At 52.5% G+C, this 13,520-nt stretch overlaps 1 protein-coding gene across 3 annotated transcripts in view; it reads left to right on the top strand.

The window, feature by feature from the left end:
* Wfdc1 (WAP four-disulfide core domain 1) overlaps nt 1–7,482 on the top strand; it is a 20,131-nt gene extending 12,649 nt beyond the window's left edge. For all 3 annotated transcript variants that reach the window (XM_029561028.1, XM_008827914.3, XM_017796867.2), the window contains 3 exons: nt 3,866–3,907; nt 5,868–5,941; nt 7,173–7,482. In XM_029561028.1, the coding sequence (XP_029416888.1) occupies nt 3,866–3,907; nt 5,868–5,926 (101 nt within the window). In that variant the 3' untranslated portion in view covers nt 5,927–5,941; nt 7,173–7,482. The remainder of the gene's footprint in view (nt 1–3,865; nt 3,908–5,867; nt 5,942–7,172) is intronic.
* Nucleotides 7,483–13,520: the final 6,038 nt, after the last annotated feature.

The raw sequence follows: 13,520 nt of genomic DNA, 5'->3' as shown, positions 1-13,520 counted from the left end.
CTCTCTCTCTCTCTCTCTCTCTCTCTCTCTCTCTCTCTCTGTCTCATGTACCCCAAGCTTGTCTGGAACTCTACTTGTCATATAGCTGAGGATGACCTTGAACTTGATCCTCCTGCCCTCACCTGCTGAGTGCCAAATTACAAGGCATGCGTCACCATGCTTGTGGTGCTGGGGATTGAACACAGGGCTCCATGCAAGCGTGCCGAGCTCTCCACCAGCCACATCCTCAGCCCCAGAAGTGTCTTTCTGGTCTCCTGATCTTATCAAGATTCAGTTGAATGATTTCTAAGACTGAGGTAAGCCAAACCTGTTCAGACCAGTTCTGGAGGGAGCTAAGCTGAGAGCAGACGCTTCAACAGGACCACACTAGTGACCTCGATCTCTAAACTTGATCCCAAGTCTGACAAAAACTGTGGGTTGGAGACGGGTGAGCTGGGGAAGAGCGAGGGCTCAAAAGTAGTTCACAGCCCTCGCTCCTTTCTGCTGACTCCAGATAGTTCTTAGCCTCAGCTTCTCTGTCTGTAGAATGGGGTTGTGGATGTAACATAGTAATTACTAGTTCTGAGGTTTGAGTGTCTGTGAGGTGCTTGGGTCACTTCTGACACAAGCAGCTCCCAAGTGAGTTTGCCCCCACCCCCAGTCCTGAGGCAGGAAGAGGGAGGGGGACCTGAAGAGGAGGCACACACTTGCGCTTGTGCGGAGGGAGAGGAGCTGCAGTTCCAGCCAGCTGTCCCCTGAGCGTGCCTATAGGCACACCTTCAGCCTCCCAAGTCGAAGTGGAATTCCCTAGCCTTGTCCTTAGGGGCTGTCACTTAGCAATAATTATTGTAATTATGCCTGAGTTTGGAAACATCTTAAATCCCCCACCTTCCTTTAGAGCAGAACTCTCAACAGAGCACAAGGCCACATGAGCCCAGCAACCGAGAGACAAAGCTTTCAAGTTTCCTATTTAACTGCGTGTTCAAAGCAAGCCCAGACTCAGATAAGCAACCTCCCTTTCCTCTCCATGGCAGCCTCCTTGGGCTGCTTGAGAATAATTTTCTGGGGCTGGGGAGCTGCCTTGGAGGGTAAGAGTACTCACTAAGCAAACACCAGGATCTGAGTTCAATCCCTAGCACCCACATAAAAAAACCGAGTGTGGCTGTGAGCCTGTGATTCCAGCAGTATGGGGAGAGGACAGACTGGGGACCTGGAGTTTGCTGGCTGCCAGCCTAGCTCTGGGTTCAGTGAGAAACCCTGTCTTCAAACAATAAGGTGGAGAGAGATAGAGTAGGGCGCAAGACAGAGAGAGAGAGAGAGAGAGAGAGAGAGAGAGAGAGAGAGAGAGAGAGAGAATAAGCTGCAGGCCTCGGGCCCACCAGAGGCACAGTCTCCCCAGCTCTTTCTGGACCATTCATTGGTCATGTGAGGCTCACAGCCCAGGCAGTGGTTCCCAAATGTTTTGGTCTCAGGACCGCTTTGACCCTCAAACTCCTGTTGGAATGTCTGCATGGAGCTGCTTTACAGGGTTCCAACATGAGTGTGTGGCATCTTATGGCTGAGGCATTAAAAAACATTCACGTGTAGCTGGGGAGACGGCTCACTTGGTAAAGTACTTGACTTGCACACACAGGGACCTGAGTTAGATCCCCAGAACCCATATAAACAGCTGGCCTGGAGGTACCCCCTGTAATCCCAGTGCTGGGGAGCTGAGACAGTGGGTCCCTGGGGCTCTCTGGTGAGTGAGCCTAGCCTACTTGGTGAGCTCCAGGCCAATGAGAGACCTGGTCTCAAAAAACAAGATGGTAAGGCTGGAGAGATGGCTCAGTGGTTAACAGCACTGGCTGCTCTTGCAGAGAACCTGGGTTTAATTCCCAGCAGTCACATGGTGGCTAACAACGGTTCTTAATTCCAGTTCAATAGAATCTGTGCCCCCTTCTGGCCTCCACTGGTATGCATGTGGCGCACTTACATGCTGTCAGGCACATACTCTTATAAATAAAATAAAAAATAAATTTAGCTGGGTGTGGTAGCGTATGACTTTAATCCCAGCACACTTGGGAGGCAGAGGCAGGCGGATCTCTGTGAGTTCAAGGCCAGCCTGGTCTACATAGTGAGTTCCAGGAAAGCTGGGGCTACAGGGAGACCCTGTCTCAAAAAGACCAAAAAAAAATATTTAAAAAATATTTAAGGGGCTGGAGAGATGGCTCAGCAGTTAAGAACACTGGTGGTTCTTGCAGAACACCTAATCCCAGCACCCACATGGCAGCTAACAACTGTCCGTAACTCCAGTCCCAGGGGATTCGACAGCCTCTTCTGACCTCCGCAGGCATTGCACAACACCAGTGCAGTTACGTACATGCAGGCAATACACGCATACACACAAAATAAAAATAAATAAATTTTAAAAAATATTTAAAAAACAATGTGGCTGTTACCTGGGGCTGTCCTCTGGCCCTCACATGCATATATACATGCACTGCACATACATGAACATGCACATACAGTCATGTAAAATAGCCATAATAAGCCCATATCATAGGAAACAAAAATAACATTTTTTCATATATATATTGCAATTTCCTTTAATTCAGCAATGAAGAGAAGAGGATTCTCCTCTACTGTGTCTAGTCGACTGTGGTATGGCTTGTCATTTGGCTTCTGGAATAGTCCATGGTCCATCCATAGGAGAAAACATGAAACACACAGTTGCTTAGTATTATCATGAAAACATTTTTACCTCAGAGAAGTTGACATTGACTGTTGTCAGCCTGACTGGACTGAGAGATGTCCAAAGGATTGGGAGAGCACACCTGTGCGTGTCTGGGAGGCCTGCGTGTCTCGGAGGCCGGGGGAGCACACCCGTGCGTGTCTCGGAGGCCGGGGGAGCACACCCGTGCGTGTCTCGGAGGCCGGGGGAGCACACCCGTGCGTGTCTCGGAGGCCGGGGGAGCACACCCGTGCGTGTCTCGGAGGCCGGGGGAGCACACCCGTGCGTGTCTCGGAGGCCGGGGGAGCACACCCGTGCGTGTCTCGGAGGCCGGGGGAGCACACCCGTGCGTGTCTCGGAGGCCGGGGGAGCACACCCGTGCGTGTCTGGGAGGCCGGGGGGAGCACACCCGTGCATGTCTTGGAGGCCGGGGGAGCACACCCGTGCGTGTCTGGGAGGCCGAGGGAGCACACCCATGCGTGTCTGGGAGGCCGGGGGGAGCACACCCGTGCATGTCTGGGAGGCCGGGGGAGCACACCCGTGCGTGTCTGGGAGGCCGAGGGAGCACACCCGTGCGTGTCTGGGAGGCCGGGGGAGCACACCTGTGTGTGTCTCGGAGGCCGGGGGAGCACACCCGTGCGTGTCTCGGAGGCCGGGGGAGCACACCCGTGCGTGTCTGGGAGGCCGGGGGAGCACACCTGTGCGTGTCTGGGAGCTTGACAGAGTGCCCCCTCAACCCCCTGACTGCTGTACGGTAAGGAGCCTCCCTTACCACACACTCTCACCTCCCTCATCTGGGGCCCAGAAACAATACAGTCAGTTTCAGACTAAAACCTCTGAAACACAAGGAGGCCGGGGGAGCACACCCGTGCGTGTCTGGGAGGCCGGGGGAGCACACCTGTGCGTGTCTGGGAGCTTGACAGAGTGCCCCCTCAACCCCCTGACTGCTGTACGGTAAGGAGCCTCCCTTACCACACACTCTCACCTCCCTCATCTGGGGCCCAGAAACAATACAGTCAGTTTCAGACTAAAACCTCTGAAACACAAGTAAAAATCGATCCTTCCTCCTTTAAGGTGTTTCCTTAGATATTTGTCACAGCAACCAGACACTGGCTGACACTGACTAACACAGCCTCATGAGCTGCTGGAAGCTCTACCTTCTCACTTGTTTTCTAGATGGGGGATTCCTGCGACACAGATTTTACAAAGTCTATCCAGGTGAGAGGAAAAAGGCATTCTTTCTTTACAGAGGACTCGGGATAGAGAAGTGGGCATTTGTTATGTGAAGAGGAAAAGATACAATTCCAGGGTCGAGACTGAGGTCAAATGGGAATCCTGTTGGAGACATAAAGTTGAGCCCTGTCCTTGTGATGCTGGGCAGAGCAGGTGTCAGCCAAGAGGGCTCAGGTCCTTATGCTGGAGTCAGAACCTGGAGTGGACGCAGTTATGACCCTCCTACCTTCACTCAGAGAATTGGGAAGGGTGGCTGACTCTATCCTTCACCCATCTAATTGTCCACCCATCTGTAATCCATTTATCCATCCACTCATCTATCTATACTTCCATTCATTTGTCCATCTACCCATCCTCCCATCCCTCTACCCACCCATTCTTCTGTCCATCCGTACATCAGTCCATCCATTCGGCTCCAACCATTCACCCTATCTTTCCATTCTTTCATCCATCCACCTACCCACCTACCCCTCACTCATCCATCCATCCACCCATCCACCCACCCATCATCGATCCATCCACACATCCATCCATCTACTCACCCATTCATTCATCCATCCGTTCATCCACCTATTCATCCATCCATTCACCCATCCACATATCCATACATCCATCCATGCACCCCCACCCCCCATCCATTCATCTATCCATCCACCCATCCATCCATCCATCTATCTACCCATTGACCCATCAATCCATCCATCCATCCATCCATCCACCAATCTACCCCCCCATCTCCCCATCCACAATCTGTCCATCCATCTACCCATCCATCCATCCACCCATCCATCCATCCATCTATCTACCCATTGACCCATCAATTCATCCATCTATCCATCCATCCATCTACCCATTGACCCATCTATCCATCCATCCATCCATCCATCTACCCATCTACCCATTGACCCATCTATCCATCCATCCATCCATCCATCCACCAATCTACCCACCCATCTACCCATCCACAATCTGTCCATCCATCTACCCATCCATCCATCCACCCATCCATCCATCCATCTATCTACCCATTGACCCATCAATTCATCCATCTATCCATCCATCCATCTACCCATCGACCCATCTATCCATCCATCCATCCATCCATCCACCCACCCATCCACACATCCATACATCCACCCATGCACCCACCCACCCCTCCATCCATTCATTCATTCATCCACTAATCCATCCATCCATCCACCCACCCACCCATTGACCCATCAATTCATCCATCCATCCATCTACCCATTGACCCATCAATTCATCCATCCATCCACCCATTGACCCATCCTTCCTTCCCTTCCTTCCTTCCTTCCTTCCTTCCTTTCATCCACATGACATATCTTTATCAGGAATTCATGGCTCATATTTATCAGGCATTACTTGTTCCCCCAGGCTGGAGGCTGTGGCTACATCTGTTAATGTGATGTACCCAGTTCCTGCCACAGTGCAGCTCGCCTCAGACAGGAAATGCTCATAAAGCCCATACAGTTCTTTCATGGTCCTGGTGACAAGGGCTCTAGACACCACACATCGGATACTACGAGGCCCCCTTAGATTAGGTTGTCAGAAGGGCTTCCTAAGGAGGGGTCAGGAAGACTTACCCTAAAGAACTGGCCACAGTGGCAGAGGATGGGCATATGTGGTGATCCAAAGGCTGGGAGTGTGTGGTATGGGAGTCCCTGTGGCTGCCCTGCGTGGTGAGTGGGTCGAGCAGATTAGATTAGATACCAGGCAGTGCTTAGTGGTATAGAATTTGCTGGAATGTGTGGGGTGAGGGGAGAGTACAGGAGGGGACTGAGTGGCCTCATCTGAGGGAGGTGTCCAAGACCTGTGGCCATGCTGGGCTGAGGCATATGGACCTCCTTTGCTGGTCACAGGGCCAGGGTGGGCATTGGAGCAGGACTGCACACACCTGTCCTGATGGACTGTCTTCCTGCTACAGAGGGAGACTCAAAGAACGTGGCAGAGCATGGCAAGGGACAGCAGAGACACTTTCAGTAAAGCAGCTACAGGCAGGTAAGTGGAAGATGGTGGGCTAGCAGCCCGGTGCCCGGGCGGCTGCTGTCATCCCCACACTGGCCACACGATGGTGACAGCAGAATGCCACAGTCCTTCCAAATTCCTCCTTCACTGGGCGGAGAACCAGGCTGCAGACACGACTCTCTGGTCTGATGCCCCTCAAGTCTTGCCTTTCCCTGCATTCGGTCAGGAAATATGATGAGGAGCCCCTGTCTGAAAGGCACGGTACCAGCACCCTCCTCACCCATCAGTTCCTGCAGCGGCACAGGGAACAAACCCAAGTCCCTGTTCCTCCTGGTTTGGCATCCTGTTAGGTAAGAGGCCAAGCCAGCCTCCGAGTAGACAGAGAAGGTGACAGTGTGAAAGGTGTTGTGAAGGAATAAGGGGGATGCAAGTGGTGCCTCCCATGGTGGTGAGGGAAGCCCCGGTGGGGAGGGGCACTGAGCCCAGAGTTGAGATCAAGATGCTTCCTGGGACAGGCAGGCTGGAGGACAAGATGGGGGCAGGCAGAGGGAACTGAAGAAGACCATTCCCAGCCGTGGGGAACCACAGGGGACCTGTCAAGGGAACAGGGGATGTCAAAGGGCCTGGCTGGCGAGGAGCATGCAAAGGTTCAGAGTACAGCCACCCTAGGGTCCCCGCCTGCACCAGACCCATGAAAGCTGACAGCTCAAGGTCAGATGACAACCATGAAGGCAGTGGCTCCCCCAGGCATCACTGAAAGAGAAGCAGCAGGTTCCAGATCCCAGAACATACAGGGTTAAGTCCCCTGGGAGACTGTGGAGCAGGTAGGGACCAATGCCAGTTCGTTAGCTCTCTGCAGATGACAGGAGCCAGCCCCATGTGCATCTGACAAAGTGCAGCGCTGTCTGGAAGGTCTCAAGCCACAGCTGAGGGTAGGTGGAAGTTCAGACTGTGGAGCTAGTGGGGCCTGGATGTAAATCCCAGCTACCTCACCATGTGGTAAGCAAATGACTCAGCTCTCCAAGCCTCAGCCTCACCACCACTACCCCCACCCCTCCATAAAATGGGCATGATGCTGATGGATGGCTCCATAGCTGGAGCAGTTTCAAGGATTCCCAGGGGGCAAGGATTTCATCTTTGCAGAAATGCATCTTTCTGGTGCCCCTGGTGTGGCCAGAACAGAAGGGGATAAAACAGGCTTGTGACCCCCATCCTGTCCCAAACTAACTCATACAGATTCCTTCCTCCTCTGCTTCCTTTACAGCCTGTGCAAGAACATTCCTTCACTTTCCATGTGCTAAACCTCGGGAACAGTAAGGACAGAAATTTGGTCCCAAGTCACACTCAGCTCCACAGAGCATCACCCCAGAACTCCTGGAGGATGGAACATGAGACTCCCAACCCCAACTTGGCCCCGCCTGGCATGGTACCTGGTTGGGAGACCCTGACTAGCTCTGGGCACACAAGCCTGCCAGTCCTAGGTGACTTTTGCAGATTTTGACTCTGGAAGGTATACACCCATGTTCTCAAAATAAATCTGTCTGCGATAGAATGGAAGTGCACTCACCCAGCCAGTTTGAGTCACAGTGGGTTTTTAAAAACTTTAAAAACTTTAAAAAATTATTTTATTTGTGTGTGTGTGTGTGTGTGTGTGTGTGAGAGAGAGAGAGAGAGAGAGAGAGAGAGAGAGAGAGAGAGAAGACAACTATGGGAGTGAGTTCTCTCCTACCATGTGGATCTCAGGAACTGAACTCGGGTCCTTGGGCTTGGTGGCAGGTGTCTTACCCCCGAGCCATCTCACCAACCCGAGTCACAGTTCTAACTACTCAATATTCTTAAATGGGCCCTGCTGAAACTACTCATTAATGGTGGGCAGGAGAAGGTTCAGAAGACAGAACACAATATACAGTCTCTGGGGATTTGTGGTCCCACTTCCTAGGGCTGCCCACTAGCTGACAGGATGAGACCGGATTCTAATCGTAGATCAGGCACTTAGCTTCTCTGAGCTACAGTTCCCCCTCTGTGACATGGGTATTGTCAAACTAGATGCCTTCAGAGGTGCTGGGAGGCTGTTGGGAGCCAGGTCTAGTAAGTGCTCAGGGAATGGGCTTGGTTGGACTTCCCTGTCAGCCTGGTACGGCATACTGACTTACTCTCGTAATAGACCCCGAGAGGAATGATGTGAAGCTCTGCATCTTCTCACTGTGGAGATTCAGCCTCAGAGCCGTTAAGCAAGTGCCCTCAGATCCCACAGCCAGCCAGGGATGGAGCAACCCAGAGTTGCTGGCACCCAAATCCAGCCGGGGCTGGGGCTGGGTCCAGGTCATGGTGAGCCCCACACACCTCTGGATGGCCTTCAAATTACTGAGAGTGCCTGAGACTTAAGTCCTTGTTTCAGAAGTATCCAGAAGGACCCAACCACACAGATTACTGTGCTTGGCCAAGGTCATGTGCGTCGTGCGGAAGTGACACTGCCCAGGTGAGATGACTTCATACGGCTGGAGGTAAAGATGCAGAGAGAAGTCAGGTCTGCTGTCTACCTTTAAACAGCTCTGGGGAAGAAGGAACTGGAAGCCTTCCAGTGAGGGGGAGCCACAGTGGGAGCAGGCTCTGGCCGTCCCCAGGAGCCCAGGTCTCAGGGCGGAGGCTGGGGTAGAAAGGCTTCCACACAGGGTTGGTCCTGATTGAAATTTGCATTTAAAGCTAATCCTGTCTCAGCTTGAAGCCAGGGTTTTTCAAACTCAGTAGCACTAATGTTTGAACCCGAGTCATTCCTGTGTTGGGGTGTCCTGTATAGGGTTGAATGTTGTACCTTGGCCTTATTGGGACATAAAAGCATCATGCTCCCCCAAATGGGACCGTTAAAGATCTCTTCAGACATAACCAGGGGACGTGGCAAACAGCTTCCCTTTCGGCAATGTAGGTATTGAACTCAACAGGAAGACTCTACTCATCATACTGCCACACACTCCCTGTCGCTGGGCTCCTGTGTTACTCTCCCCTCAGGGGTTACCTGTCCATTCCCTCCCTGGTGTGCCCGTGTGATGGAGTGCCACTGACCACAGGATCCTATTAGAACATGTAGGTTGGGTGTCAGGTGCTAGGTAGAAACTTCCAGAAGCAGTGGAGAAACTGCCTCCTGGGAAATTCCACGTTATGAGAACTGTCAGGAACCTAGAGGGTCATGCCTGTCGAAAGCTGGGATTCTGGGAGTCAGAGTAGAGAAGTGATGTGAGAGTCGGGTCCACATGTGAAGACCCCTGGAGGACAAACCTTGGGTCATTCTCATTTGAAGTACACACAGAATAATGCAACGGAAATCCATGTCATGCAACGGAAATCCATGTCTACGTGAATCTAAGAGCAGCCTGTCACTGTCCCGGGATCAACACTGAAGGGGTCCCTGCCCAGTGGCATCAGATGCACAGACCAATGGTTTGCATGCTGCTGGTTCCTGGGGCATACCCTTTGAACTCCCTGTCCTGGGGTCTCCCTCACAGACACAGAGGCAAGTGATATGCCCGTCCCACAGGAGAAAGGCTGTATTTCTGACTTTAAGGCTGGAGCTGTCCCCTTTGGAGCTGCTATAGCCCTGCCTGGAACTTGCCTGGTTTGGACACCAGTGACGGTTCCCTCTCCCCCTCCCCCCTCCCTCTTGGCCTGAAACCAAAGCAGAAATGAACTGTTCAGGGATAAGAGCATGCCCTGCACCAGGGCTACATTCCTGTGACTGCCCTGCTGGGTCCCACCTTGTACCCATGGCAAAACCCTCAGCCTCCTGGTGCTTCTGTTTTCCCCAATTTAAAAGGGGATAACACCTACTGCGTGTTCCACAGATGAGATGAGGGCATGAAAACAGAAACTTCTAGAACTGAGATAGAGACAGAGAGAGACAGAGAAAGGGTCACTGGTGACCCAAGCAACAGGTGTCCACTGTGATGAAGCCTGGCTAGAGCCAGCTGGGGTCAATAGCAAGGAAGGGCGGTGTGGAGGAAAGATGAGGGACCTGGGTGCTGGAGAGACCAGGGGACTAGGGTTGGAATCTGGACTGGGAAAGAAAAAATGTGGTATTTTAAAATTATTAGTTTTTGGTCTTTTTTTGAGATAGTGTCTCCCTGTAGCCCCCGTTGGCCTGGCCTGGAACTCGCTATATAGATCAGGTTGGCCACAAACTCACAGAGATCCACCTGCCTCTGCCTCCTAAGTGCTGGGATTAAGGCATATGGCACCACACCTGGCTTTAAATTATTTTTTTTACCATTAATTGTCAAAGTCAATTAGATTTTATTTCACATTGATGTTACCCACCCACTTTATATTTTCCTTAAAAAAATTGTCTTGAGGGCTGGGGATTTAGCTCAGATGATGGAGTACTTGCCCCAGTACTGAATAAAACTGGGCTTGGTGTCGCAAGCCTGTAATCACAGCACTTGGTCGGTATAGGCAGGAAGATCTGAAGTTCGAAGTCATCAGTTACCTAATAAATTGGAGGCCAGCCTGGGCTACATGAAACCCTGTACCAAACAAGAACAAGAATTCTGAGCCTGGCAAGATGGTGCAGGCCTGTCATCCCAGCACTCAGGAGGCTGAGGCAGGAGGACAGTGGGATCCAGGACAGCCTACACTGCATAACACTATCCTGTCTCAGAAAAGGGGGTGGGGTTTGGGACTGGAGAGATGGCTCAGCATTTGCTGAGAGCATTTGCTCTTGCAGAGGATCTGAGTTCAGTTCCCAGCACCCATGTTAGGTGGGTCACAACTGCCTATAACTCCAGCTCTAGGGGATCTGATTCCTCTGACCTCTGACTTCAGTGGGTGTCTGCAGTTATGTACACACACACACACACACACACACACACACACACACACACACACACTGTCTAAAAAACTTGAAATAATGATAAATGCACTGGACCTCAAGGAAAAGGCTATGTGCCCACAGGGCCTTCTGGAAACTACAGCTCACATCAGTCAGGAAGCTGGCAGGGTTGTGGTCCACAGAGGACACCCGGATGCCCCAGGTCTGCAGGCATGTCTGGCTGTCATAAACACCAGAGTAACCATCACTGTGCACTGTGGGCCACACTTCCATCTCCTGGCCGGGAGATGGTGTTACCCCGTCCACGGATGGAGTGGGCACGGCACAGCCTGCACCTACGCAGGTTGCTGGGTTGCATTGTCCCCACAGGAAGGCAGGGCACTGGAAGCTGGGGCAGGTGGGTGAGCTGGGAGCTGCCCCGGGCCAATGGCCTGAGCCAAGTCCCCTGTCAAGGGACTTCCCTATAAAAGCAGAATTAATTAATAACCCCTTTGTGCCTTGGTTCCTCTCACCTTGGCTCGGTCCTCGCTGGGGTTTTCCATCAGAGCTGCCAATATTAACTCCCCACCCCCATGTCTTTTTCTAGCACATTCTCACAAGACCAGTAAGTTGGCCTAAGGAGAGGACCAGGACCAGGTGGGTCCTCTTCAGAGGGCCACAGAGCAGAACAGACTGTATCTCTAGGACCCTCAAGGAGTGCCCTCTCATACCACTCAGAGCAGACACAACGACCTGGGTAAATTGGACAGGACTGCAGCCCCCAGAGCCCTCAGCCCCCCAGGCAAGGCGAACAGCCGTGACCTAACCCCTCAGAGTCAAGGTCACTGGCTGTGTGCCCTTCAGTCTACTTTCTGAAGCAGGGGCACAGCAGCACTTGGACAGGCGTGGGGAAAAACCCTACATGGGCTCTGGTCGGGAGTCAAGGTGGGCTTCCTTGCAGTGGGGATGCCTGAGCTCTGTTTCTGAGTGTTGGCCTCTGGGGCTGCCACAGGTAAGTGGCTAAGACCACCTGACCTAGGAGACCAATCATCCCTGAAGGTAGGGCTCCTCCAGCCTCCGTGGACATTAGAATGAGGAAAACAGTATTTCCCTTGACTGCTGTGCGAAATGCTGCTGGTGAAGGGCTTTGCCCAAGGTCTGGCATAAGTACATAGGAGTCAGAATTCATGAAGTGAGCAGAGAGGACAGAGCCTGCAGTGTGGGGAGGAGGAGGGGGGAGGGAGGAGGAGGAGGAGAGGGAAGAAGGGGGGGAGAGAGGAGGAGGAGGGAGGGGGAGGGAGAGAAGAGAAAAAGGAAAGGGAGGAGGAAGACAGGGAAGAAGGGAGGGGGAGGAGAGGCGAGGGAAGAAGAGAGAGAACAGGAGACAGCCCTTGACCTTTTTCCAGGACCAGCTTCCAGTGGACATGCCGTGCCAGCCAAGGCCACAGCTCCATGGTTCCAGGTGGCTTTCCTGTGGCTTAGCCCAGCTCAATGAGTTGATCCTCTCCAAAAACAAAATCAAAGCAACATAGACCTCTGGGTTGAGACAGGCTGGCAGGCAGCAACCCTGTGGGGCCTGGGAGTATCTCCTTGGATCTGGATGCTGGGAGGCTCCTGACTCAGACCCAGCGACCATGGACAGAAAGCAACACCCAGGTGACCACAGACAGAAAGCCCAGCAGGTCCCACCCACGCAAGAGGCAGCAACAGAGCTCCTTGGTGGCCACGTCACCTGTGTCTGCAGTGTCGTAGCTGGGGACAAGCATGGCACCTCCCCGGGCCACACCCACCCCTCCTGCTCACCAAGGCTTCCACTTTTTGCCAGGCCACACACAGAGTGGTTCAACAGGTGCCTGAAGATGGGCAACACCCTGCCCACTAGACGAAGGAGTGGCTGGCCTAGGCAGGCTGGGAGACGGGGACAGCCAAGGATGGGGTGACCCTCGTTTTCACTAGTCACTGGCTGAGCTGTGCAACACCTGCTCACCACCTGCATGTCATCAGCAGCCCCTGGAGAAGGTACATGATGCCCTTTCATCGCAGAGGGAACTGAGGCCCTTCAAGATGCTGGTCATTCAAGATGTGTGTGCGTGTGTGTGTCTGCTTTAAGGATGCTTCACTTTAGACGATCAGATCTCATAGCCTGAAGAAGTCAGCCCATCAGTGAGTTTTGGGGTCTTACTTGCAGGAGCTTGGGTGACCCTCAAGCAGCCTCATCTTTGAAAAGTCTCACCCCAACATGGGTGATGCCTTCCCCATAGCGACATAGATGGAACCCCCCATTTCCCTTAACTTACCACCCTCTACTCCAGCACCTGCAGAGACCACACACAGTTCTCACAGTATCACATATGACCTGGATGGGCATGTTACAGAGTCAGGGGCACAGCCTGACCCAGGACAGGAGGTCTTGGGGAAGACAAGGGGACTGCTCACTCCGAGTCCACTTTCAACAAGCTTAAACCACACATGACAGTTTGCCAATATAATGTACGTTACAGGAGCTGAGAGATGGCTCAGGGGTTAAGAGCACTGACGGCTCTTGCAAAGGACTTGGGTTCTGTTCTCAGCTCCCACTAACAACCATCCATGACCCTAGTTCCAGGGGATCCAATGCCCTCTTCTGACCTCAGAAGGCACTGCATGACATGAGTGCAGTTACATACATGCAGGCAATATACTCATATACATAAAAGAAAAAAAATATATATATATATATACATTTTTGGTCTTTTTGAGACGTGGTCTCCCTGTAGCCCCGGCTGTCCTGGAACTCACTATGGAGACCAGGCTGGCCTTGAACTCAGAGATCCA

Source organism: Nannospalax galili, unplaced genomic scaffold (assembly GCF_000622305.1).
Source record: "Nannospalax galili isolate Female #2095 unplaced genomic scaffold, S.galili_v1.0 scaffold933, whole genome shotgun sequence".
NCBI classification, from domain to species: Eukaryota; Metazoa; Chordata; class Mammalia; order Rodentia; family Spalacidae; genus Nannospalax; species Nannospalax galili.
This window is presented reverse-complemented; position numbering and strand designations above follow the sequence as displayed.